The 25,067-nt window shown below is 36.2% G+C and overlaps 2 protein-coding genes across 7 annotated transcripts in view; one reads left to right on the forward strand and one right to left on the reverse strand.

Annotated features, from left to right (window-relative positions):
• LOC117117696 (zinc finger protein 888-like) overlaps positions 1–15,489 on the forward strand; it is a 59,019-nt gene extending 43,530 nt beyond the window's left edge. For 3 of the 6 annotated variants that reach the window (XM_033262086.1, XM_033262085.1, XM_033262088.1), the window contains 4 exons: positions 9,001–9,210; positions 9,802–9,921; positions 12,478–12,733; positions 13,049–15,489. In XM_033262086.1, the coding sequence (XP_033117977.1) occupies positions 9,001–9,210; positions 9,802–9,921; positions 12,478–12,733; positions 13,049–14,535 (2,073 nt within the window). In that variant the 3' untranslated portion in view covers positions 14,536–15,489. Of the gene's footprint in view, positions 1–5,799; positions 5,919–6,872; positions 7,112–8,233; positions 8,375–9,000; positions 9,211–9,801; positions 9,922–12,477; positions 12,734–13,048 lie in introns of those variants that run through there. The other 3 variants (XM_033262084.1, XM_033262083.1, XM_033262087.1) reach the window with 3 other exon arrangements.
• Positions 15,490–15,875: 386 nt separating this feature from the next.
• The window catches only part of LOC117117698 (sodium/glucose cotransporter 4-like), a 9,928-nt gene continuing 736 nt past the window's right edge, over positions 15,876–25,067 (reverse strand). The window contains exons 2-13 of the mRNA XM_033262089.1: positions 24,313–24,489; positions 23,771–23,935; positions 22,093–22,201; positions 21,408–21,488; positions 20,665–20,879; positions 20,431–20,566; positions 20,075–20,182; positions 18,429–18,579; positions 18,170–18,338; positions 17,866–18,081; positions 16,872–16,989; positions 15,876–16,704 (exon numbers count right to left, since the gene is read on the reverse strand). Of these exons, the coding sequence (XP_033117980.1) occupies positions 16,508–16,704; positions 16,872–16,989; positions 17,866–18,081; positions 18,170–18,338; positions 18,429–18,579; positions 20,075–20,182; positions 20,431–20,566; positions 20,665–20,879; positions 21,408–21,488; positions 22,093–22,201; positions 23,771–23,935; positions 24,313–24,489 (1,842 nt within the window). The 3' untranslated portion in view covers positions 15,876–16,507. The remainder of the gene's footprint in view (positions 16,705–16,871; positions 16,990–17,865; positions 18,082–18,169; positions 18,339–18,428; positions 18,580–20,074; positions 20,183–20,430; positions 20,567–20,664; positions 20,880–21,407; positions 21,489–22,092; positions 22,202–23,770; positions 23,936–24,312; positions 24,490–25,067) is intronic.

Raw genomic sequence — 25,067 nt, forward strand, 5'->3', positions numbered from 1 at the left:
TTAGCAATCTGAATAATATAAAATTTTATTAATTATTTATAATATATTTCCTATATAGGCCTACTATATATATTATATATATACATATATATATTATATATATATATATATTATATATATATATATATTATATACACTTGTATATAATGTAATTGACGTTTTAAGGTACCTTGGACTAAAATACATATCAGTTGTACAGAAAGCATGTCTGATTCTAATTATATTTTTGCGTGACGGTACTGTACTCCCAACCGAGCCAAGAAGTTACATTAGGTTCTAGTAGTATCGACAACTTCATAATTAGTTAATCAAACCATCAGACGAATCTAGTTAAACCTTCTTCTTTATTGGCTCATTCTTCTTTATTTTTATTCTTAATTAAGCAAAATATGACCAATTTAGTTTCTAGGGCAACCGATAATTAGCGACACGGCACTTGTAATTAATTCCAGTTTACAGTCCTTGGTAACACACCCATGCAAATAAAAAATAAACACCAATAATAACATGAACTTGATATCGAGAAGGACAAGTGTTGGATATTCACACTTTATAAACGATAAACGATGGGCATCACAACAATCTCTGTAGCCTTGGCGTGCTCTCACCACAGCAACATGTGCAACTGTATAGGCTTCCATGGTGTTTAGTAAATATCAAATGAACTTGGATCCAACCAGATCTAGCTAACAGTAGCCGAACACATGCGATATAACCAGGGTTGTGAATTGTCTTTACCTATTGAAAACTGTCGATAAACAGACTCTATTATTCGAAACTGCATGAGAAAGAAAGTCTGACCTTGGTGGCGCTTCTGTATCCCGGAGAAAATGCACACCCTGAAGACAATAGGACATTATACAGTAGGACAGAACATATAAAGAGCATTGTTTTCAACTTCATCTTAAACTTTAAAATCAATATAGAACCCAAGGATAAATAAGAAAAACAACAAATATACTTTAGTGCACGATAACGCGTACTAACATGGACCCCAGAGCCGCCATTTGGTCGTCCTACTCTTAAACAATGTGTCTTAATAATAAACATCCTGTTTAATAAATTCTGCAAATAACAATGTTTTAAAACTTCCATATATTTGTTGGCCTATGATAAACACCACCACCATCATCGACATCATCATCATCATCATCTCCATCATCATCATCATCATCATTTATCTTTAATTTTACAAGTTTTATTTTCCTTTACTAATTTATCTGGATTTTGTGCTTTCACTCGTTCCCCGTATTTCATGAAGGACGATATAAGGCCAAACGCACCGAGAGTTCTTGGCAAAGACCTTGCCAAGTTCAATTCATAATTCCATGCACAGTTGTGATTTTTTTTTCGTAGGTCATGACGTCATTGTCTTTGTTTCCTGGCGAATTCTTAAATGTAAATTGGCATTCGCATTAATTAATATATTAGGATGGCGCTCTACTCTACTACTCACTAAGCTTGTTCACGCTAGATAAATATAGACGCATTGAATCAGTATGTAAGAATAGGGACAATGGCGTTCAGCTGCACATTGGAAACATGGGATCCGAACCAAAATTCGGGGACCGCGTTTCCGATGCCTGAACGCCAGCGTCCCTATTCTTACACATTGATTCGATTTTCTACTCGGTTCTACGAAAAATCGGATTCAGTGTGAATGCAACTTTAAGCATGCATTCACATCGGATCTGAACTGATCTTCGGACCATGTTTCCAATGCGCTGAACGCCATTGTCCCTATTTCTACATACTGATTCGATTTTCCGATCGGTTCGGTAAGCCTTCCGATCCGAAAATTCGGATTCAGTGTGAATGCAACTTTAAGCTGCATTCTCATCGAATCCGAACCGATCTTGGGACCGTGTTTCCGATGCGCATAACGCCATTGTCCCTATATTGTTACATACTGATTCGATTTTCTGACCGGTTCGGTAATTTTCCGATCCGAAATTGTGCAACTTAAAGCTGCATTCACATCGGATCCGAACCGATCTTCGGACCGTTTTTTCCCGATGTGCTGAACGCCAACGTCTCTATTCATACATACATATTTAGGCAGGATAACATATACAGAGGAGATCTTAACTATTTTACAATATGGTCCTGCAATACCGTACAATATACAATTACAAACAAGAAAATGTGGCCAGGAATTACAAGGTTAGGCTTTATTACATCACTTAACTACAATACGGTAATATCCCGCCGGACACCAACTTGGTAATTCTGATTAAAGGTTTCGGGGCCGGGATTACAATGTAGGAAAAGTATAATCACATAATTATGATAAAAGAAATATCCCCGTCGGACACCGTCCCGATATTTCTGAGTCAAGGTTTCGGGGCCTAGATTACAATTTCGGGGGCTGAAATTTAACAATCAAAAATTAGAAAAATATCAAATTGAATATTTTATAGGCCCGTAGCCAGGTTCTTCTAATAATGCTGTAAAAGGTGTTATGGTTGGAAAGGTCTGCCGCAAAACATTCTGAGTCTGGGTGGGTCTGAAATGCATTAGTTGGGTTGTAGGACTCGTTCAGGAAATTCGAGGTGAAGGGGGGTTCGCCAGAAAAGAGGGGGTTTGCCCGAACCATAAAAATCCCCCTGACTACGGGCCTGTTTCAGGGATGTTCAAGTGATATTCAGAGAAAGTGTTTCTTAGGCCTATAATTAGATTTGAATAAATTAAATGACTGAAATCTTGAATTCCGATTGGGGTTTTGATTTTCTGATCGGTTCGGTAGGCCTAAGCCTTCCGATCCAAAAATGTGGATTCGGCGCGTGAATGCAGCTTAATTGTTGAGTTTTTGGTCCTGGTTCAATTCCATCACTCTGTTTAACTAGAGGCAGATGGTGGCCCCAGCTTTTCCCTGACAGATGGGCCAGCAGAGTCCATACCTACCTCAGCCCAACCATTGTTATTTTTTCCCAGACAGAATATACCGCGTTTTGTCCCAACGGCTGAGCTAGGACTCTCCTCAACGGCTGGGCACCCGGCAACCCTGACTCTCAAGAGTCGTTGTTCCCGTACGTGTGTAATGTTGCTTATTCATATATGCACGTAAAAGAGTAGGAATATTCTATATATATTCACGTAAAATTTGGACTTACTTTCTTTCCAGTTATTTTCTTAAGCCTATTATTTCTATAAAATAAAGGGAAATGTGTTATAAATTAATGTTATCGAGACGGTGTCATCCATTATAGGCCTATATTTGCCTATAATTTTCGTAAACAATAATATGAATACTCTTAGTTTAGCTTTGCTTAAGTTCTCGTACCATCTACTGGGATCTATGGCAAGTTTTCAAAAAAAAAAATAGATGGGGTTATTCTATAGGGTTAATAATAATAATAATAATATTAATCCACAGGGGGTATGGTTAAATCCATACTACATTGCAGTCTAAATATATGTGGAACCAGAAGTATTGTATTGAAAGTTTTCATCTAACTCATGCGAAACATATCTGCATTATTGAAGTTTGAATGGAGCTTTTTTTTTGTTACTTATGTTGCCACAATGAATAATGTATCGTTATGCCCATTTTGTTATGCCACACAATGAATAGCGCATGCCCAGGAACTTAACGCCGGTGTATGCCTGTGTCGTTTCACGATTCACTACTTGAAAATTGAATCAGCTTTAGACAACAACCAGACTGATTTGTTTACTCGGCTTAGATATCCACACATCCAAAGGTGAAGTCCAATAATATCTGAGCCATGCCTGATTGGGGACTTTCCCTTTTAGTTTATAAACTTTGATATTTGAGAACCCTCAGTTAGAAAACTGTATAAAACATTCAATAATTATTTAGCGTCATTAATTAAAAAAATTCCATTATTATATTTGAGAACCCCAGGTAGAAATGTACAATATTAAAAAATCATTTATCGTCTTTAATTATATAATTTCCATTATCGATTTGAGATTCTCCAGTTAGAAATTTACATTGTTAAATAATTATTTAGTGTCTTTAATTCATATTCTTCATCCTCTACTATAATAAATAAAATGGGAATAGTACTAATGTGCCTATAAAAAGTACAGCCTGTTAGTAACGTTTTATTACACAAAATAGTATTACCTGGTATTATTGGCATTATCTGGAGGTCGTGGGCTTTTGGGAACCGTCGTACCCAGCATTCGTTACTTTAATACGTCAGGTAGGGCAATCATCGATTCGTATAATGAATATTATTGTTATTATTATTTGTATTCACAGTATTATTCTTTATTGAAGTTTACTATTCTTATATACTAAAATATGGCGGCTAGGCCTATGCATCGCCAGGAAACAATCTATATAGACCTATTATACCCATTGCTGTCTATCTACCTACGCACGATTATGGTGTTTTTGAAATGAAAGGTATTTCGCTCTAATCATCTTTAGAACACATTACTGGCATTCAGTAACGATACAACTGTTACACAATAGGTGTATACTTATCTATGCCATTTCAACTTTGACTTTCACTAGGTTCTCTCAAGTGAGGCGAAGCATAACAAGACCATGGCTTTGAAATTTCTATCTTCGTAAACTAGTCTATCTACAGCAACACATTTTAAGTTTATCGTCTTGCCTATGTTGTACATAGCAGTGGCGGATTCAAGGGCAGCCGGCCCGCCCCTCCCCCCCCCCCACCCTCTAAATTGTTCAAAACATTTAAAAAAATGGAGATATAAAGAAAATTGTATTCAAAGTTTAAGTCTAACAGTGCAATTTCCGGTCATCTAGAGGTGCCATAATCACAAATTTTCATACCTCAGCCCCAACCATAGTAGTAGGGCTGAGGTGATCAGATCCTCCGTCTGTAGGATTACCTCCCAAGGCTCTATTTTGTATTCCTAGATCTACCACTGCATAGTATATTTTGGGCGTATAGGCGTTGTCTCAGTCCGTTGTTAATTTACTTATACATTCCCAAAATATTGAATTTATCTATAAGCCAGCATATCCTCGTTTAATATTACAATGAGATTAATATGCGCGGAAAGCTATACTTAGCAACTTACCAGTACTCTTTAAGGTCTATTAAAAATGTAATTATTTTAAGTCATATCACTTATGGTTTACCAGGCCTACATGAATCAACAAATGCCTCTTAATTAATCAATTGTATTTCTTATTGAAAATACTGTAATACATTTACAGCTTCCATTAATTATGCTGTTGTAGCCTATCTGATGACTTTAGACTTGAACTTTATTGAACATAAGCTTTTAGATCAGAGGCACGCATCAGACTGATGGTGCGTTCACAAAGGAAACATACACAATTAAAATAATTAAAAAGATAACTAAAGTAAAAAACAACGAGCTAAACAAAGATATAAAAATTCAATTCAAATTCAGTTATTAAAGACCGCTTGTATACCACACAATAGCTTATGCAGTTATTTTCTCTGATGGGCCTGGTATGATGGTGTGGAATATACAATACCCATAAAAGAGAAACGGCACAAAGAACTCCATAAATAGATCTGTGCGAATAAGGGGTTTATATCAGAGAGTATGAATAAATAAAGAACTAACTACCATAGACACATACTATCTATGGTTTAGTTTTTAGGTTACACACTGATAACAAAATCATGTCCTATATCAGCCCTTTCACTTGAAAGGCCTATAGGGCATAATGATAATTGGAGGGGTTATAATTCGTATCAAGTAAAAGGACTTTACACCTGTGTCTATTGTTGAGATTAGAAAGCGAGGTTGATGTTTAACCTGCTGTAAACAAGTAGATATTTTATTTAGAGATTAGCTGGATTTTAGTTTAGATGAGAACTAATTTGAATATACTGTACGCTCGTCGTCCTCGTAGGGTTGAAGAGACAATTTTCAGTATGTTAACAAAATTTATCGATGGACCTTTCTCCGTGTACGGTCGCTCAATCCATAACAAGGTATTTAAGACAATTCATCACATTTATTATTTTAATCTATAAGGTTAAAATGCCTCTTCTTCCAAACCTGATGGTGAAAACATGCAGTGTAAGTTCTTATAGTATTTATTCGAATGACACACAGAAAAGTACTACGGGGATGAAAACTTCACCAAAGTAAAATTCTGTGTTCGGTTTACATCGTAAGTGGTATACATCTTTCTGAATGATTGGTATTATTAATCGATCGTTTGATTGAATGGTTTCTTGTTTCTTTTGATTGATTGACTGATTGATTATTTTTATTGATTCATTGATTGGTTCAAAAATTGAGTAATTGATTAACTGATTTATTGATTGACTAATTGATTGACTGACTGACTGACTGATTTGATTGATTGCTTGACTGACTGACTGATTTGATTGATTGATCGATCGTCTTTAGATTGATTTATTGATTTAAATAGGAAAAAAATCTACCAATCACATGCACAACGGTCTTGAGAATGGAGGATCGCTATAAATTTCTTCACTTGGCCTTGATCTAATAATCCATATTATTTAGCGTACTCATGCATAGAAATGTTAAATAGGCCTGTAAGAGTGGACCAAGTATCGCGTCACTATTATACAAAAATGGTTATCTAAAAAGTGCTTCTAAATGTATCAGTTGTACTTGTTTAGACATACTGCACAAAGATTAGTAGATTAACTACAAAGCGGGTGCCAATCTGTATTATATAGCATAGAAAGTCAGACAAAGTACAAAACCAAAAGACGAGACAGTTTTCATTTTCTAAGGTGCCGGCCATAGACCCCTTTCATTTTCTTACCAAAGAGAGAGAGAGAGAGCGATACGGTGATTGGCTGTCTTCTTTTGCTCATGTAATTTTCTGAATGAAATCACAGAAGGGTGAAATATTCTTTTATTAAAATTCTAATGTAAATCAGTTCCAAGTACTTCCTTTTAAAATTGTGCGACAACAAGGTTATTGGTTTACATTGGCCTCATATGGCTACATAGGCCTCTTGACTTCGCACAAGCGCCTGAAATGATTTTCCGGTAGGCCCACGGTAGTATTATGTCTTGTTTAACTGACGACAATATTGGTGCAGGTAACACACTATCTGGGTGTACTTGTCCTGCCACCGATGATGTATTTGGAGATGTTAGGGATCTTGAAGTTGAGGATAGAGCCTTGGATTACTTGACGGTAATATATTTTTTCACACGGCGATATTATATACTTTCAGTACCGTAACGGCCAATTAGGTGCTACCATGAGAGTAAGCCGATTGCCACGACGAAATCGGCCGCACTCTCTATTAATGCTTCCGACAACGCCAGCCTGCTGACCGTTTGTGGCCGTATAGATGGTCTCGTCGCGGTCTCATGGAATCCCCGATGGCTTTCAAACGTGACAAATCGTCGCCGTCAGCTGACGACGCGATGTGGGTCGGGCTTAATAGGAAAAAGCTACCAGGCGATGCAATGGAGTGTCAATCGGCCTCTAACAGGGTTGTGTGACGAATGTAATCCTGCAGGAATTAAATTTTTCAGGGTTTAAATCTATGATTATTAAAATGCGATCATCATTTACCGCTCCAAACCGCGAGTTATTCCGTGCTAGGCAATGGTACATTTTGTTGTATAGTAATGTCTCACGCGCTTTTCTATGTAGTTTTCAAACCGGAAATGCATTTATTGTATTTATTTTTTTAGGATAAACGTTGCATGGCTGTGATAGTGTTTGTTGATGATTGTTTGGTCAGCAGCCAACTTTAGTGACTCTCCTCAGAGATAATAATATTATTATTCCTTCTCGTTATGCTCTTCCCTTTTTTTCTCCTCCTCCAATAGTGGAAAGTAATGTAATGCTCCCATTAATTTACATTACTCATAATGATCATACACTGCCCATGGGGTTACCGTAAGCGAAATCACTTAAGTTTATATTAATAGGTCTTTTTTTGGACCAGAGTCGAGTCTAAACTATAACACCTCATAAAACCATTGCAACTTCCTAAGACGCGTAATGGTTAATTTGAAAGAATTTTTATAAAAGGATTTTGGTTTGTAATAACAAACCGCATGAATATTTGTATTATTTATATAACTTCTCATGTTAGTTCTCCGTACGTAGGGGTTTTTTGTTTGTTTTTTGTTGTTTTTTTTTGTAGCGGTACATATACACGGTACAACTTATTTCCCGGACTACGTTGTTGCTCTTATCATTAATGTTTTTATATTATCATAATTATAAATTTTATTTAATTGAGTTATAGATTTTCATTTTCTATTTTTATACATTTCCTATTTAATTACATTTTACCAGTAGGCCTACAGAACCACTCCATGCCATTGACGAGAGGCGTACTGAAGTGATCCATCTTCCTCTTGTCACCTGTGACTATCCATTCACATTCCAATCAAAATCTATAATTGTTCTTCTCTCCTACAGTAGTTAATACATCTGGTAATTGCCGACTTTTTTGCCTCCACTTTTCAATTGAATAGTATTATTGTATTACATTTTTAAGTTTAAGGGCTTGAGAACATACATAAATAATAATATGCAGCATTATAAGTTCCAATAGCACAGTATCATTATCAATATTTCTCTTTATTGCAAACATACCGGTACATGCTACAACATGGTATGAACAGGGGCGGATCCAGTAGGGGACACGAGGAGAACGTTTCCCCCGTTTTGGCACTAAATTTTAAAATTTCAAGGCATATATTGAAATTAGCGCTATATCTATTCTGAATATGTTGTCCCCCCCCCACCCCCGTTTGAAAAATTCTGGATCCGCCCCTGGGTATGTATTACAATGGGAGCCAAGAAATGGATGTTTCTAATCAAGCTTGGTCCCTTTCTTAAATACATATAGATTCATCCCCATCCCTACACAATACAATTCAATAATTAATTAATAATAAAATAAACAAAACAAGGTTCATTCTTAATACTCGGATAACAAAAATGTTTTAAGCTTTGAAACAATAACATAACTTGAAGTGATCTCTCTTAATTCTATATTTAACGAATTCCATATTATTTGCCTGTCTGTTGATATCTTGATTTTCCCTGTTTTTCAGACGTTATACACCCCATTCACAGAACCGCATAGCGAGATAAGTATGGGTGCCGCTGAAGGAGAAAGCAGTAGCTGCCTGGCAGAGGAAGACTACCAGAAGATGTGCGTATACATGGTAAAAGATAGAACTACTGAGATTGGCGTCGGAGAAGATTTATCTATCGCTTCACTCCCACCGAATCTCGTTTTGAAAGCAAACGATTCCGAAGAGGTAAGCGAAGGTATTTTGTGAATTCTTTACGCGCGAGAAGAATTCTATAGGTTGTTGATTATCTGAGTATAAAACGAATGGAAATATGCCGACGATAATTTTAACAACTGAAAGTGATTGGTTGTTTACATAGTTGCTTTGTGTAATAGAAATAGAGCATGAACAAAACTTAAAGGCCTACGTGACATAGCCTACAATGTTTGTCCCATACATTTAAGGAAGGTAACTCATGAATTCATTGGCCTTGCCAAACTTACACTATGGATGGTGTTCAAAATTGAATATAACGACCATGAAAAATAACTACTAAACAATCATTTCTTGGATAGTCATACATCATAACAAAAAAAAATATGAGGTCATAATTGATTGTACGTTTCATTGTTCTTTATTACAACATTTAAATTAGAACATTGTCATTCTTCTTTTATGTTTTAAATGAACGGAACATATAATTTTCTTTATTGGAGTTACACAATAGTGATATTCTGTTACCACTATGAAACGTGGTATTTAATTGAATAAAACAAAAATTCCATATTAACAATGATAAAATATTTAAACCTGCTATGTTTTTATCCATATTAATAGACAATCGGGGTCTTTAGCAGAGAATATATTCCAGTAGGAACACGATTTGGCCCCCTTACCGGTCAGATTTATCGGCCCGAGGAAGTTCCACATGATGCCGAGATTGCGTACTTTTGGAGGGTAAGTACTTGTTTCGTTTCGTTACATTTTCATTAAACATGATAATTGTGAAGCTTCGCAGTTGAGCGATAGAGAAAAAGAAAGTTTTCCTATCTGCTACAGTATTAATACAATAATAGATTCTCATTTATGCTGTGTTAAAATGGACTACGAATGCCGTGCATACAACTCGTGAAGAAACGTCATCAACGTCATGACTGAATGTGCCCAGACGCCTTTCACTCTTCGAGGCATGCATGCATCGTGCGCACGCGTACGTGTGCAACCGACTCTGCTGAGAGTGTGTAGCATGTACCGTAAAGCTCGAATAAGCGCCGCACCAAGCCTGATTTTTTTTTAGTAAAGCGGCGCTCTCGCAGGGGCGGATCTAGGTTCACATTTAGGAGGGGGGGAGGGGTTTTTTAGGGGGTCAGACATTTTTTTCATAAAAACGCCAAAAAACAATGGGGGTCCGGGTCATCCCCGGGAAAATTTTGATTCTTAGATGGCGGGAAATGAGCTTTCCAGACTTTAGAGGTGTCTCTTTTAATGACTTTAAAATTCTTCAGAATTCAAGATTTTCCCCCTCTTGAAAACGGTCAGGTTAATTTTCTCATTCTTATTACAGTAAATAGGCCTACTTATGTAGTTGCTTACATAGTCTTTTTTCTATGAATGGATAACCCCAAAGAGGAAGGGGGTCCAGGGGTCCTCCCCGGGAAAAATTTAATCACTAGATGGCAGGAAATGAGTTTTCCCGACATCTGAGGTGTCTTTTAATGACTTTAAAATTTAAGGTTTCTTTAAAAAGTTCTTTAAAATTTAAGGTTTTTCTCCGCTTGAAAACAGTCAGGTAAACTTCTCATTCTTATTCGGTCTACTGTAAATACTAGTAGCCCTACTATGTGTGTATGTACAGTATATAACTAAAATTGAGTCGCTGCATACATATTCTTTTTTCAATAAATCGATGAACCCCAAATAAAACGGGGGTCGGTGGTTCTCCCCGGGAAAATTTTGGTTCTTAGATGGCGAAAAATGAGTTTTGCCGACTTCTGAATTGTCTTTTAATCAAAATTCAAGGTTTTCCCGTCTTGTAAACGGTCAGATATTTGTTCTCATTTGTATTAGTATTACAAAGTTAGTTAGTACAAAGAGAATCTTTTTTTTTTCTTTTTTCAATTTTTTTCCAAAGGGGGGGGGGGGGTCAGGACCCCTGACCCCCTCAGATCCGCCAATGCTCTCGAATAAACACCGCGGCGCTTAATCGAGAGTTTATATTAACCTGTGTGTAATGAAACATTTTGAATTGAACACAATGAAGACACAAGCATTTCTCTATAAACGTTTATTTACGATGACGTAGGACCTATGATAGGCCTACTGAACTACGGGAATACGTGAGCTATGTAATATGGGAACGGAAATTTTTTATAAGCGCCGCTCTCCAATAAACGCCGCACTGAACCCCCCAAAATTTTATAAACGCCGAGGCGCTTATTTGAGCATTTACGGTACGTTGGTCTAGGTATAGTCGTTAGAAAGGTGGCTTAACCACCCTTTTCCACCATTTCCCAAAGTTTTTAAATAGGCCTATTCAAAAATAAGTATCTCATAACCATTCCCGAGTTTTTCGTCACCCTTTTTTGTGTCTTGGAAAAAAAAAACCAGTTTTACAACATGGCCTATTATTTTTATACACAATACTACAAATTTTGGCAAATTAAGTTTCAATAATTTCTCATAACAAGATTTATTGTCCTTGAACGAAGGTAACATAATTAAATATATTAATGATCATTATCTTCCATGGAAGTGATAGGAAGTGCCTCTTTAAAAGTACGAACATTCATTAGCGTTATGTTTCCAAGCAGTGTTTGTGTTTATAACTCCGGACGGTCTCTACTTCTTGGAAACGGTGCTAGACTACTTTAGTTAATTTTCCGGTGTCATAACTTTAATGCTTCCTTATTGCATTTATACAATGCCTTTCACACTCAGCAAGAACAGTCACCACCATCCCCCGGCTCGCCTTGATAACGTGAGGTCAGGCCGAGTCCGCAGAAAAAACACTCTTTCTTTTACAATTGACTTATATAATAGAGTGAAATACAAAGAGTGAAATTTTAGCATGGTTATAGGGTATTGTACTAATTGTGTTTTGCATTACTGTATTTGACAGTTAAAAATACATGTTTCAGAGAATTTTTACTGTCTTTTTACTTTTTCTGTTCCACTACTGGAGTGCATAATGAGAATATATATTTTTTTTCCTAGTATCTTGGTATATCTTATTTAACAAAAAATGTCATCGCAGTTAACAATAAAACGATGGGACATTAATTTAAAATTTAAAATCTAATTTACGAATTTAAATATTACACTAATTTCCTTTGCTTTCACTAATATTAATATTGTAATAATTTTTGTATTTCTACATTTCTTCAAAACTAAATCTTGCCTCAATTTTCAATTTCTATATTTGTGTTAACAACAAATGTTGAAAGCTAAAATATATATATATTTTTTGTGAACAAATTACCACTACCAAATAACAAGGAAATGTGTTAATTTCAGATCTACAACAGAAATACATTGGTCCATTTCATAGATGGGTTTGATCCGGTGAAAAGTAACTGGATGCGTCACGTTCAGCCTGCTCCCAACATGAGCCCCCTCCAAAATGTAGTAGCTTGCCAACATGGCACCGAGATATTTTTCTACACCACTCGCTCAATCCCAGAAGGAGAGCAGTTGTTTGTATGGTACTGTCAAGAGTTTAGTGAGCGTCTGAAATGGAAAATTCCAAGTCCTCCCAAATCAAGTTCAAATGGTATGATATGATTAACATTCAATTAGCCTTGGTTTGTTTAATTTTTAAAATTTAAAAATTTAAATACATGGCCTAATAATAATTGTAAATACTGCAATTGGTACAGCACTTTCCTGAAATCAGTGAGCTAGTGGATAGAAGCCTTCAAGTATGAACTTAGCACATAGCAAGAAGAGAAGAAGAGAAAATCATTTAAATGTTTACATTCTCAATTCAATTTTTTACGGCATATAGTGGATAGTCCAAAGAATTCGAAATAATTCGAATAAATCTTTCATATTACAGTACTAACGAATTTAATACTTTCTTACACAGGAAACAATATCAATTTTGTTGGAAAACCACTTCAGGTAGGATGTGATTCGGATAACGATTCTGGAGAAGCGCTTGATCTCCGTAATCCCGTAGAGCGTCAGACAAATAGAACAAACTACGACCCTACAATTTGCAATAATTTTAATACAATGATGATAACGGAGAGACCGACGCCTAGGCTTTCTGATCATGTACACCCTGGTCGTAGTGAGTTTACAACCCACAAGGGTCTTGCCGTACCACGAACAGCACGACTGTCCTCTCTGCCGACCATCAAACGCGAACCAATATCACCAATTCTGAAGTCGCGAAGCGTAAGTCCAACAGACTACATTTATCGGCATTACAACATGAGAAACAAATTCTCACCACCGACTCTCCAACAACCAGTACCGTACATCATTACTCCGTATGATTTTCCATCTGTGTATATGCAGCAACCCAAAACATATTTGAACAAACCCCCAGAGCATGTTTCAACAAAGAAAACAGATCTCCGATTGGACATTCCAAATAGGTATAGAATCGGTGAAGTTTTCCAAAATGAACATAGTTTTCACAGTAGATTAAGTCCTGATGATCCAAATGAAGACGCTTCCGACCATGATAGTGTTTCAACACAACAAAGTCCAACAGAGTGCATAAGTAGTCAAGATAAAAGTTCAAGAAAGAGATCAAAATGCTCAAATCCATTTTACGGACACAAGTCGCTTCCTTATCCGCTGAGAAAAGAACACGGAAAAATTGTCTACGAATGCAATGTTTGTTTCAAAGTTTTCGGACAGCTTTCTAATTTGAAGGTGCATTTAAGGGTTCATAGTGGTGAGCGGCCCTTTAAATGTGACGTGTGTAAAAAAGGTTTCACACAATATGCTCACCTACAGAAGCACAATCTCGTACACACTGGAGAAAAGCCCTACATTTGTGACCATTGTGAAAAGAGATTTAGTAGCACAAGTAACCTGAAAACACATATGCGATTACACAGTGGTGAAAAACCATTTAATTGCTCAAAGTGTAGCGCCAAATTTACACAACGCGTACATCTGCACCTACATGACCGTCTGCATGATGGAACTATGAACGTAAACAAATCTTGTATCACCTCAGATACCGAAAGTGATTACTACAGACAGACAATGTTGATGGAGGATAAGGATATGTTTCTGGGAAAATACTCGAGCGAGGGGAATGATGACCAGTCGTTAGAATTCACAGTTGTCGCAGACAGAGTAAACACATCTAATGGAGTTCATCCATTGACACCCAACACGTATTCCGATTTTGATGAACCGTCACCTGGTGATCACACACATTCTGAAGATTCTCCCAAGCCGACGGAGTCATCGCATGTTTCGAGTACAACTCTCGAAGTTATTGGTGAACCAAACTTCCAGACGAATCAAAACGAAGATGGTTCTTTAAATGTTAAAGTACTGGAGAATGTTATGGAAAAAGTCATCCATACAGTAACAGTTGAAACGTAGGCTATTTCCAAGCCGACTTTTTTTAAAGCGAACTTCAATCTGGTATACAATCGTTATATTGACTTTCAGTTCAGGTGTTTGCAAATTTGAAACCCCTATTTTATGACTCTGAACGTAATAAGTTGTGTACATAATTACTGTATGTGTTCGTACACATAACACGAATGTGGTAAGCCTACAGTATATTGTAGATATGTTTTACTCAAATTATAAAATGAATGGTCAGTGCATGCTTATAACGTCTGTAAGTGTGTATCTTTTACAGTGTAGTTTATAATAATTGGTATAAATATTGAACACGGCAATTTGTAAAAAATTTAGTTTTAATTGCCAGACATTACGAGTAGGCCTAGAGATAGAGAGGGCGCGTCATAGAGTGAACGACTGGAATAATTTGCGATAGGAACAAACGTCGTGCGAGACCCGCTGTTAAGCGAGCGCTTCATTTGCAATATATTTTGGTACATCACTTTGAATCGCATTAAGTAAAATTTGGAGGCAAAATACTGAGGGAGACGATTACTGAGTCTGGAAAGCGATAAAAAAAATTTAAAACAACCTATAAGTTAATGTAAACATAAGTTAACAGCCAAAACCATGTACAGCATTTTATTTTAAGCACATTTTTTTTAAAGCACACTTATTCTATTCGAAATAGAAATCTTAAATAGTGAGTAGGGCCAATTATTGCCGTTTGTTTTGTTTATTTTGTTTTGATATGATTAATTTGTTTTAAAATATATTTTTGAAATACAGTATTTTGTCGTATCCACATGATAAAACCAAGACATTCCAGCGTTTTATTCTTTTACCAGAGCCATATCGTATGAAATTACTTTATACGTGTGGGAAATTAAGAATAAATTTTATTTAAAACATTTTTAATTTACATAAAGGCCAGAGTGTTTATACAATCAAGTAACAACGTTAATAAAAGCTCAATCAAGAAAGAAATGTTTGTTTTAAAAAATATATATTTATGTTTTATGTTTTGATTTGCCATCCACTTATAGCTTCTTATGCCAAGTACTCATTGTGCCCAACGCGATACTATGGAGAACGCAACGCCACGACGATTTGAAATGGATTTGAAATGGTTCATAAGTCTTCGGACCAATAAACGCTCTCGTAGTTTTTTAACTGTCACGCTTACATCCAAGATCATGGCATATAAACCAAATAATTCAGCCTATCACAGAATAGAGAATGAATGTTTGTAACAAAGATTGTGGTCGTGAAATACATTAGATTGTTTGTGTATACATTTGACCTTCGACATAGTCGTGAGCAGTTGCAACTATGACAGTCAATAAAAGATAGAAGAGTAATAAAACACAATGTAAGTCACTTGTTCAATCATGTTTAATATGAGATAGTATAACTAACTAAACCAACCAAAACCAACTAAAAATAAAATCAATCTACAGAACTAAAATAAAGTATGCCTGATTATAACACTTCTGCTAGCTACAAATAGTGCTACTGAATACATTCGGGGTTTAAAACCTAAATGATACTACGACTATCTATCTAAGTCTATTACAGTAGGTATACGCATAGAGCAAAGAAACGTAAATCCAGTGACTTAGAACAGCTCTGCTCAGTCGGCTAGCTAGTTTGTAGACACTGTGTATGCACTGACCCAACCTCAAGCTCTGTCCAGACAGATTATCAAACTGATGTATGCCCATATATAGTCATGATGTGCCTATATATGATCATGATGGGATGTCATCATGACCATATTTAGGCATGTCACATGATTTTACAGAAAGGTAAAATCCTGGTTCAATCTCATAACTGAGACAAGCATTGTTTTTAATTTTTAAAAGTAATCTCACTAATCGTTCAAGCTTGAACGAATTATGCACAAGATGAGACGTGAGATGATTTGAGAAAAGGTTTTCTATAGGCCTGGAACTGAAAACATTATTTTATAATACTGTATATACTGTATTGTCTAATGAGTGTTCTACGCATAATACCCCATCAGAAAAACACCAACACCCATAACTATGACAGCGTTTATCAACGAAAACTTTCTCCAGAATGGATCTTCGTCAATTGACGTAAGCAACGCGTCATCCTTCTGAGTAGAGTCCTCTGACGTATCCGATAAACCACAAAACCAACGCAAGGTTCTTCTCCAAATTGGGGTATTTGAATAATCTATTGAAAAGAGAAATTGACGTTTCAAATCAAATTAATGATGATCATGACGATGACGATGATGATAGTGATGATGAGGATCAGGGGGACCAAGAGAATAAAAACTTAGAGTTTTCTCATCGTATATTTAGAACAAATAGCCTAAACATTAACTTTATTAAACTTACCCTCTGTTTCTACTTCATTTTTTTCGTCCGGCGATGTTTCCATTTCAAGCTCATCTGTATTATTCTTTGAGTTATCATTGGCGTGTTGCCCACGCGTTGCCCATGTCATGCCGGTTATCTAACATGAAAAGCATTAGTGTAATAACATTATTTTATAATGAACTTTGATCCATCAGAATACAAAAGTTCAACATGACGCTTTTTTTAGCATAACATTGTTTATAATTCATATTTTTTCATTATTTTAACCCCAGAACTAAAACTGTTATTCTGTCTACCTAAACTTAAGATATCACATATTCAGTGTGCGAAGACTTTAAATTGTTACACAAATCATATAAAGCCTGTAATGCGACAACATTCGACAAACATCATTACAAACAGGCATCTCCAGAAACATCAGTACATCCAGCAACCTCGATAAATATTCGTACATTGGCATATCCTCAACAAACGCTACATCGTACACCCGACACAACTCGTGAAGCACCATTATTTTCAGACACACCTCGACACACACAGGTACATCAAGGCACATTTTGACACAAACATCGGCACATATTTATAAACCTTTCAAACAGTACATCCCCACACATCTTGAATCTCAGCACACGCCGGCAAACAATGGTACATCCTCGCACACCTCGAAAACACATCGGTACAACCTGGCATACCTTGTCAAATATCGGCATATCCAAGTACATATTTGCGCCACTTTTTGTATCATGGCATACCTCGAGCTTGAAACATCGGGTCCCAGTACACTTTGACACACCTTGGTACATCCAGGAACACATTGACAACCAACGGTAGCCTACATCCATGCACACCTCCACAACCTATTGTACACAACGCCACACCCCACCTCGACAAACATCTCAACACACTTTGAAATATATCTGTATATCCAAGCACACCTCGACACAACATGCTTCATATTTTAAAGATTAGTTATATTAAACATTCACAGCAATTTTATAGGCTGAAAACTCACAAATGTATCTGGTAGTGGTTTCGTCAATAAACTGATGATAACCGTTGATGCGATGGACACGGCTCCAACAACACAGTTGTAGTATAGATAGTGTATCTGGTAGACAATTTTTGGTCGAGTGTCACCCTCTCCACAAAAAGGCGCTGGGTAGACAATATCCAGGACCATTCTCGTCACACCCATGGCAATTCCGATAAGTAAGCCCCAGAAAGCACCCTGTAAATAAGAAATGGCTAATACTAATAAATGATTAGACTGAAAAACGGCTTAGAGGCATGTTTCCACAACATAAAAGATTACGTACTTTTTCGTTGATACGACGCCACAGAACACCCAATACGAAGGCAGTGAAAATCGGTGGAGCAAAGTAAGACTGGAGTGATTGGATGTAAACGAATAGCTGACCGCCTTGGTAGGCCTGCACGATTGGAATCCAAAGAATACTAACCACCAACATACACACAATGAACAATCTGTAAGAAGAATTAACTTGTTTCTATTGTTTTAAACAAATACGGATAATTTTTTTTTAATCTTAAGCTAAGAATTCATGTTGCTCTTGCCTCCCAGTAACCATAAGTTCTGTGTTGTTGGCATTTGGTCGAATTCGTCTCCAAATATCCATGGTGAAGATAGTGCTGCCGCTGTTGAATATTGACGTTAGAGAGCTCATCAACGCTGCCATCATCACTGCCACCATGAGACCTCTTGCACCTGCGAAAGATACAGCAACAAGTCTGAACAAACAGAAATTTAAAGCCCTGTCCAGACTATCAAGTTTTATTTTGACGAAAACATGTGACAGGCCTAAATATGGTCATGGTACCATCACATCCTGACCATATATAGGCAAATCATGACTATTATTATATAATAACTACTACACACTTCAAAATTACTGTAAATGCTTGAATAAGCGCCGCGGCGCTATAGTCTGTAATGGAACACTTTGAGAAACAGGCTTTTATAAGTACAGTGTAAAAATAACAAAATGAAGACATTTCTTTATAAACGTTTATTTACGATGACGAGGACCTATGATAGACCTACCGAACTACGGGAACACGTGAGATAAGTAACAAGGAACGGGCGTGGAAAGCGCCACGCCAATATATTTTATAAGCTCCGCTCTCGAACTGAACCCTCCAAAAATGTTATATGCGCCGCGGCGCTTATTCGGCCATTTACGGTACATCAGTTTTAATAGATCCGATAATCGTTTGTTTTGTTATCTCATTAACAAAAACAAATAGAAGAAGACTCACTTATTCCTAGTTCAGTTAAGATGTTAAACGATAGATTTGCCCTATTTACATTTTAATATGCTCAGTGTGTGTTGTTCTGTGTAATATGTGCTTTGTATCTTATAATATTAGTGTTAGTGTTTTTTATTATTTACCAAGAAAGCAAATTTCATGTATTGTAGTCATGTATATGACCAATAAAATGAACTTGAACTTTTTATATTGGCATACAACAATTTTTTAAATAAAATAAAATTTGATAGTGTGGACAAAGCTTTAAAATGGAGGAAACACTACAGTAGACCAATGAGTATATTACAGGAATTTGTCATAAGGCGGAATACACTAGAAAAAAAAAACTTGCACACTCCTCCAAAATTGTGTTGAGAAAACAAATTGCACTCAAGTAGTTCTAAATAATGCGATATATTAAAGGCTCCCCCCTAGCTCCCCTCACTTTTTTGCGTCCTCCTACAGTCTACTCCACTCATGTTTACCTGTAGATACCCCTCTATAATCGACGATAACGAATGTAGGCCTACGTCATTAAGAATATCTGCTATTATGGATAAAATTAGGCATAGTGTAGGCCCTACGTTCAAAGATGTTTTTAATCGTAAACCTAAAGCCAGTGGTCATTAATTGATATTCCGTTGCCATTTTTTTTTTTTTTTTTTTTTTTGCTTTTGTAAAGCTCGGGTTTAATCGCTCACCCTAGCGCTGCCAGTTGCAGACGAATCAGGGTACATTGCTAGCTGCCCATGCAATCGGGAAGGCACACCGATTCGTCTGCAACGTTGAACCAGGGGGTTCAACATTCCCGACGACTTAATGGCCTTGTTGGGAATTTCCATGAACCTAAAATACTATTGTTGACTAAGAGGAACAGATTATTCGGCGGGATGAACAAAGGATTCAATTGTTTTTTTTTATTTTGTTTGTTTGTAGTTCCTTATATTACTCACCCGTAGGCATGATCTCTAGAACAAGTTTAGGGTACGCGCTGTTAGAGCAACTGACGGGACTTCCGCAGGCGGCTTCACAATTATCCGGGTCAACACACGCTACCTCGTCTGTACCAAAATAAAAACACCAACTTTATTCATACATTAAACATTATCTACAATAGCCAACTGATGATAGGTCTAGATTATTATAAAATGCCAATTTAACAATCAGCTCATTTCTCAGATAGGTAATCGGTGTGTTATTGGACAAAGGACAGGCGAAGGGAGGAAACGACAACCACGGAGGACGTACGGTAATGTTTCAAAAAATACTTTACCCTAATCAAAATCTCTCCTTAATAGCAAATAATTACCTGGAAATAAGACGCGGCTGATCATTCCCGGAATTACTATCATAAACATTGGCAAAATCTTCAGATAACTGGCAACAACAGTGCCCGCCTTTGCATGAGTGACGTTTTTGGCAGACAGTGCACGCTGGACAATCACCTACAAAGATCACATATGCACGTTATTTGTACACATTTCAAACAGATCATATTGTATTTTTGTTTTGGGGTAAATTTTCTAGAATGCTACTGCCATACCTGATCGGTACACCAATACCAAACACCGATAAACATTATACCAATAATCGTACCGGGCCACGGTTGATCTGATTCAGTTGGATGACGTAACAGATGGAACGCATCTTCACGGGGCATACCGCATTCCAACAATGTGTCATTATAGAGAGATGCATTGGATACTGCTTCGTAGTATCGTACTTGTAGCTCCTTATACCCACCGATTTCTTTGTAACCTGTCAATATAAAGAACTATATTTATGTCCATAAAACTGAGTTAAACATAATACTTATGCTATTAGAATCTGGTGTGGTATATCCTGCCGGAACGGATGGCACAGTTGATGAAGGAAAAGACGTCGGAAGAGTTTGAATCGAAGATTGATTAGAATATGTATATATAGGCCTATAATATTATAAATGCATGTCGCTCTTTAGACTGGTTGTTATTAAGCTGTTGTTTTATGTTGCCTTCACATCAGCCATGGCCTAATAACTGAAATCTACGATAGATATACCTTAAAAATGATATCAAATTTTTGAATAAATCATTGAGACAAGCAAATCAGTTATAATTCGTGGTGATACACAGATTAAAACAAATACTTCACATCAACCATGTCTAAATAGGCCTAAGTGAAATGTACCATAGTCATACATTACAGATGTACATAAAATATATATATATCAACATTTTGAATAGATCATTGAAGCGAGCAAAATTCGTAGTGACACACAGATAAAAACATGATAAAGATACGTACTAAGAGCCATCAGAACAAGGCCACCAATTACCATGATGAAAGACTGAAGTGTATCCGTGTAAATAACAGCAGCCAAACCACCTAAAAGATTAATAAACGTATTTGGATGACAGTTAACATTGGCAAGGATTATAGGTGCAAGAGGCGTGTTCAGTTGCTTGGCTCTAATGTTAAAAAACTACGAGAGCGTTTATTAGACTGTTGACGCAAACGCCAAACAATTGCGTTCTGCGTCAACGCGTTTAAATTGTTCTGTTTGAACCAAACTTACCAATCACTACAACAATGATGACAAGTGTTTTGAGGACAAAAATGATAACATATCCATAAAAAGACACATTTATTATCAGAGGCGGATCCAGAGATTCCGAAAGGGGGCCCATCGAGACAACACTACCCTAGACGCCCGGAAATAACGCCGGGCGGCGTTTTGGCCGATGGATAATTTTTTTTGTTTTGTTTTTTTGTTTTGACTTTCCAAAAGGGCCGGCCCTGCCCCCCCCCCCCCCCCCCCCCCATCCATCCCTGATTCTAGCTAAAGTTTATTGACCCAAATATACCCATTGCCCAGTTAGATAACGACCCATACATAGGTAATCATTTTCGTAAACACGTGCCGGAATGCCTGTAACATGCACTAACATTATTCCTAACAAGTACCTTTGCTTGTCTCGTAACTGTTTACCTGTTATAGCATAAATGGAAGTAATGGCGAGAAGTACACCAATGGACGTATATATATTCCATTGAGGAAACGCTTCTTGAATGAAGATGGCTCCAGCAAATATATCGACCTGTGGATATACAAAATTATTAATAAGCCAATTTTATTCGCGAAATTTGTCTCTAAACACCTCACACTGCTTCCTATAGCCCACCGCCAAGGATAATGCAATATTTTGAAAACTTTAGGTACGTGGGCTACATAACAAAGATTTAAAAAACACAGTTAGGACTATATAACTAAAAAGTATCGATAAAATTAACAATAATTTATATACTTCTTTATTACTGAAGAAAGTAGTACGGTAACCAACCAAGCCACATTCGTACTGATGATGCTGACTGGTAGTCAGCGAAACTATTTACGTTAAAAAATTAAGCAATTTCGGTTTTATATAAAATGAATTTTAAATCAAATACCAAATGAAAACTGATGAAGCTTTTCAATTAATTTATATACACCACTAAAATTGTAGTCTATAAGATAATGTGACGTCTTATTCATTCAATGGGCGTATTCGACTGGTTCATTTCGTTGACTACGAATTATCGTTGAGTATTATTTTCATTCGACTGGATCGTAAATAGAATTCGTTGACGACAAATAACGTAAACCAGAGTGCGTTAATCAGCGTTAAGTTATTCACGTGACCAAAACAAACATGGCCGATTGGTGAGTTGAGAAACAACATTTGTGTTAATATAATTTAGATTGAATTTCAGAAAATAAAAAATATAATATTTACCCACATGTAAAAAAATAATTGTAGGCCAACAGAATTAAAAAACGGGGTGAAAATATTTGTTTTACTAAAAACCCATACTGCCACAAGCTGAAGCAATCTTGATTACACATGCAGTCATTTTGTTTTGTCGAGTATACAAGTTTTCTATTCGACTGGTAGTCTTCGTTAAGTAGGATTTTACCGCTGCACAGGTGGGCGTGGTTTAACGAAGAACGACTAGTCGAATACGCACATTCATTCAAAACTTTATTTAATCTCGAAAATGCAAAATTTACAGCATGATATAATTATACAAAATATATACACACAGAATAAAATTCACAAAGGACTTGTTCGTTCATGTAACAGTTAAAATTACAAAGGGATCGTTTTCAACAAGTTCGAGAAGATAAAACAAGTGAAAAAAGTACATTTCTTTAAAAAAAAAAAAAGCCATAGAATTATTTAAAATTAGTAAAAAAGGTAAAAACAGTTTAAAAAAAATATGTTAATAGCGTAAAACGAAAAAATCTTTATCATGTACGATACCGTATCTAATTACGGCCGATCCGCTAGTTTTCATAACATACAAATAATAGAATCATAAATTTCTAACAATCTACATATTTTAAAGTTTTACAATCATTACAATAATTCACTTATAATGTGTTTGGTGGGAGGCCTTTCATATCACTAGGGAGGTGCTATTACATACCTATGACAACACGTTAATCCCATTAACCACGGATATTACTCATAAACGTCACTTAGCTCTGTATTGTATATTGTGTGGTGTGTGTTTTTTTTTTATAAAGTTTATTGTATATTGTCAATCATCGTCTGTTTTTCTCTTGATAAATATGTATATATCCCTGATATCACAAATCCACTGGTTATGTTTGATGGAAACCTTACCGATATTTTTGTAAATATGTATAGAAAGAGGGCCAATATTGACATAAATATCCGCAGTCGTTTTCCCCCATAGCGCTTCTTCAGATACTCTGGCATTGTGTAAACACCGGCTGAGACGTAAACTGGCACGAATATCCAACCAAGAGGAATCAGAGCAAATATTGACTGAAGAAAAAAGTATCAAGGGTTAAAAAAAGTTATTGCGGTAACAATGCATAATTATATGTTAATGGATTGGTTGTTAAAGTGTATGCTTTCCAATCAGGGTCCCGGTCCTGAAAACATTCTGCTTTTTAAGATAAAAAATTACAGTTCAGTGCATAATAATGCTTCACAGTTTAAAGACTTCCTAGTGTGGTCAGTTACTGTTAGACAAAAATGTAAAAATAAAGATTAAAACACTGTTAAAGTTCTAACTACAATACATGTACCAATGCTTTAAAACATAAAATAGTGACAATTATTTTGTTGTATTTTTTACAGTTTTTCACATTTTAACAAATATTATTGTTCTTATGTCTACAGTTGAATCTTTGTCTTACCATAATCTCGTAAGCCCCAACAGCAATTCCTGACGCAGCACCAGTACCAGCCAGGCCTATGAAGTGTCCTGTTCCAATGTTACTTGCAAACAAGGAGGCTCCTACAGGCCACCACAACATGCTTCGTCCGGCCAGAAAATATCCTTTAGCATGGCTGCGATTTGTACGGTACATCGACTAACATACAGCAATAATAATAATATTAAAAAAAACCTAAATTACCATGAAGACCTAGATGAGGCTTGATTATGAACAAATATAATTTCATCGCGCCGTTATTTATGTATATATTATATAAATACGTAATATATAGACCTATATATATTATTATATATATATATGTATTGTATAATATATTTATAATAATAATAATAATATTATTATTATTAGGCCTATTATTATTTTTATTATTATTATTATTATTATTATTATTATTATTATTATTATTATTATTACTATTATTATTACTATTATTATTATTACTATTATTATTATTATTATGTTGGTTTTATATTATTACCGTCCCCGGTCATTGGATCAAACACGTATGGAACATATAGTCAACTCCCTGGGGAGAATTCTAATATTGCAGCTTGCAATCTGCCCAGTTGTGTGCAAACCTACCAGGTACCCACTTGTAGGCCTACTCGTGAATGGAGAGAGGCAAACGTAGGTAAAATATCTTCTTATTTGTGTCTAAGGACACACATAAGCAATGCGACGAGCGTCGGTCTCGAACTCCCGATCCCGCCCCC

This window comes from Anneissia japonica, unplaced genomic scaffold (genome assembly GCF_011630105.1).
Source record: "Anneissia japonica isolate Jap-2015-1 unplaced genomic scaffold, ASM1163010v1 scaffold234_len1672027_cov178, whole genome shotgun sequence".
NCBI lineage: Eukaryota > Metazoa > Echinodermata > Crinoidea > Comatulida > Comatulidae > Anneissia > Anneissia japonica.